The sequence below is a fragment of the Prenolepis imparis genome, unplaced genomic scaffold, assembly GCF_030444845.1.
Source record: "Prenolepis imparis isolate NDT839.2.m4 unplaced genomic scaffold, iyPreImpa1.0 SCAF_11, whole genome shotgun sequence".
Classification (NCBI taxonomy): domain Eukaryota; kingdom Metazoa; phylum Arthropoda; class Insecta; order Hymenoptera; family Formicidae; genus Prenolepis; species Prenolepis imparis.
Genome location: NW_028141169.1, coordinates 15,219,519 through 15,222,785, shown reverse-complemented (window position 1 = coordinate 15,222,785; position 3,267 = coordinate 15,219,519). Strand labels below are relative to the sequence as shown.

General features: G+C 43.1%; 1 protein-coding gene across 1 annotated transcript; it reads right to left on the bottom strand.

Moving 5' to 3' along the window:
- Nucleotides 1–1,358: 1,358 nt before the first annotated feature.
- On the bottom strand, nucleotides 1,359–1,964 carry LOC145943219 (uncharacterized protein F54H12.2-like). The gene has a single exon (XM_083050698.1). It carries the CDS (start codon nucleotides 1,962–1,964, stop codon nucleotides 1,359–1,361), a length of 606 nt encoding a protein of 201 aa, XP_082906824.1.
- Nucleotides 1,965–3,267: the final 1,303 nt, after the last annotated feature.

The following is a 3,267-nucleotide window of genomic DNA, read 5'->3' as shown; positions in this document are numbered from 1 at the left end:
TCCGCAAGTTTGTGAAAAAAATCCTTGTAGTTGTCGAGTGTTCCATCGGTGGATGATGGAGTTTCGCCGAAGACGAAGGAGAAATCCGGGCTCCAGGGGTGGTATTCCATAGCTGTCGAAGTAGGTGCCTGTTCCGTGTTTATCGAGGAAAAAGGCGACCCAATGTTCTCCAGGTCGATTATGATCGTCTGTATTAGCGACGATAGCCGTCGACCTCGTCCACACCCTCGGAACTCTGTCTGCGGGATAGACACCCACATGCCTAACATCGATATGGCGCAATGCTCGTAGAATTTCGCAAGAGTTCATTTTTTTGGTACAAAGACGAACGCGTGGATCCTGGTATTATTTGAATAACTTCGGTTTTTATTTCTCCCACTGTAACGTTTTCGCTCGTCGATTTGAGCTTCGCAAGTCTTTCTTCTTTTTCTTTTTCAATCGCCTGCTCGGCTCTCGACAATTTTTTTATCTCTAATACATTATCCGTTTGAGTTTTAATATTATGAATTAGAACGGAATTGCCATTTACGTTGCTAGCAGAATAATTCTTGTCGCAGCTGGTTTTCACGCTTTCGTAGCCGCCGTCGTCGTCGCTGTCGCTCAATTGATAATTTTCGGGGGAACTACAAGTATCGGGTTGACTTACGCTGAGAATATCGCTGCTGCCGCTATTATTTTATCGAGTAGCCAACGTTTCAATTTGTAAGCGTTATGTAACACGCAATGAAAGATTTTTCGAATTCCGTGATGAGCGCAATATTGTCCGCACTCTTCCTCTAACATTAGATTTTTGAATGCTGGAGAGATACCTTCCAAATTATATATCTCTCTGGAAAATAGATTTCGCAAGTAGTGAGCTTTTTCACTGCCTCTAACGTAAATGTGTCGCGTGTGTCTTATAATTTCACGTAAATGCAATGTAAAATATTTTGGATTAGTCTCGCCGTCGAACCATTCGATCCCATGATAATTTCGTGTGAGCCAGCAGTTTTGTCGTCTTACTTTTTCGGGTAATTCAGTGAACGGATGCGGAGGCATCATAATCCAGTGATCGACGATCGACACGTTAATCGCAACAACCGCGACTTCCTTGGGAAGAAACTTCTCGCTCGCATCGCGGAAACCTTGTATGTCGATGACTATATCCATATTGCGAAGAAAAAACTTATACGTTTTTGCTGGCGAGGTTTAAGCTTTTCACGAACCGTCTCGAAGGAAACTGATATTTCTTTTCGTTACAAGTTTTTTTCTCGTGAAACGCATCGGTGAATGAAAGTGGAGGAGGGTGGGGATAAGAAAAATACGTAAAAATTTTTAATCGAATGTGTTGCAACGAGAGGCATACCGTAATAAAAAATTTAACCGGAAAAATCGACAATGACTTGACGAGACGAGTCGATTTCTATTACATTATCAAATTCTGCGTAAACAATACAGTTAATTGTCTCGGTGAGCGCCTTTTCGAAACGTACCTCTAATCGTAAACTACCGTGTCTCACGAGATTCCAATGAGCGGCGCAATTAGCCGACAAATCTGGTGTGAGATCAAAAGCAAAAAGAGTGTATCCCTTGGAATAATCATCTCTATTTATAGAATTTCCCTCGTTTAAGAAATGGATGCCCGTTCCCGAAAAGAGGGTTTGATAAGCATCGACGTAAAGCGGTTCTTCCGGCAAGAAAATTGGCTGTAACGGTCTACTAGGAATTTGTGTACCGTCTACGTACAGAGAGAAGAAATTTATGCTGTAATTTTTAAAATTAAACGGATTTAATTTTCTATCTCCATTAAATGCTTTGTTATTAACGAAACCGACTATTATTCGTTTCAGCAGTTGTCCGAGTATTACGTTATCTAATGATTCCCCCACAACACCACTGTGAATCGTAAATGTTTTAATCTCGACTCTCGTAAGCGGATATTTAGCCGTAACTTTACTCAGCATTCTAGCATGTGCGAGTAACATTCCGGCACTTAGTTTCGCTCTTCTCACTAGCAAACTGGCATCGAGAATATGTATTTCGACATGCTGTTGCTTTCCATGAGACAAAATGAATCTTTCGAGCGGACGAGTCTTAATCTTACTTCCACGCCGTTAATTAAGAATTTGTCTTGATTGAAAACGTCGCAATGCAGATGTCCTATAAGATCTATCGCTCGCTCGTTGCGAATGTAATGGGCGCGTCTCACGAGAGCGGTATTGCCTTTCGATTCCAGCGATTCGTCCATGCGACCCGGTGTGTCCGCGTCCCATAGACACGAGGTTAGATGGGAAGTTTTTGCTGAAGTGGAATAATTTAACAATGCCTCGATGTACGCGCGGTACGCGTAAGCGTTGTTTGGAAGCGACACGAGCTTTTGATTGAAATACACGTCGATCTGATTGAAGATGGAATGAAGTAAATGATTTACGGGTCCTACGACGGTCTCTGCGGCTGCGCCGGTTGTTCCTGGAGCTCAAGCCGTTGAATCGTCGCCCGATTTCACGCGCACGCGAAGACTCAGCAGGGTATGCGTAAGATCTAGATATTCTTCTCCGTGACCAGGGACGACGAATTCTATCGGTGAATCGTCCGAGAGAGAGGTCACGGGTTTGTAATGAATCCATTGCGAGCTCTCGAGTCTGTGTAGGCGGTAAAGAAAAGAGATCAAGTTCGCTCTTTAAACACTCGTTCGAATGCGTGTGAAGAAAAGACATACTTCACTGACAATTGTTTCGTCGTGGTTAAATGTGCATGAATTAAAATAGCGTTGTTTAAGAAAATATATCTGATACGGTACGTTTTTTGCCAATTTTACGTCGTTTCGCAGTTGTGTTGAGTCTTTTTACCCTCGTACGGGTTTTCTTCCTCTTATTCTTCGAAGATTTCGTCTTCTTTTTTGCCTTGATTTTCGATAAACTTTTCTTATTCGAGCGACGACGTTTAACGATGCGCGTGTCAAGCCCGGCAAAGGGGAAATGAGCTACGTGTATTTTCGCATCCGATTTATATCCCGAACCTTTCATGAGGCTAGTTATTTTTCCTTTAGCCTGTCTTTTGAGATTGTTACGCGATTCTTTAAAACGATGTTTGGCCGCTACCTTGAACGGTGTATTGTTTTCTACATCATCGATTACATTAACGCCCGCGTGTAAAGCTTCTTTACCCACAGCCCTCGCAGCAACACCTAGATAAGGCAGCACGCGTCTGAATAAGCCTCCGAGAAAACTCCCGATACCGTGCCCTCGTTGATAGGGCGATCCGGCGAAAACTCGTGGAATTCCACCA

Bases quoted from the DNA above. Each gene is read 5' to 3' on its own strand.
- LOC145943219 (XM_083050698.1), bottom strand. From the start codon at position 1,964: ATGTTACTCGCACATGCTAGAATGCTGAGTAAAGTTACGGCTAAATAT.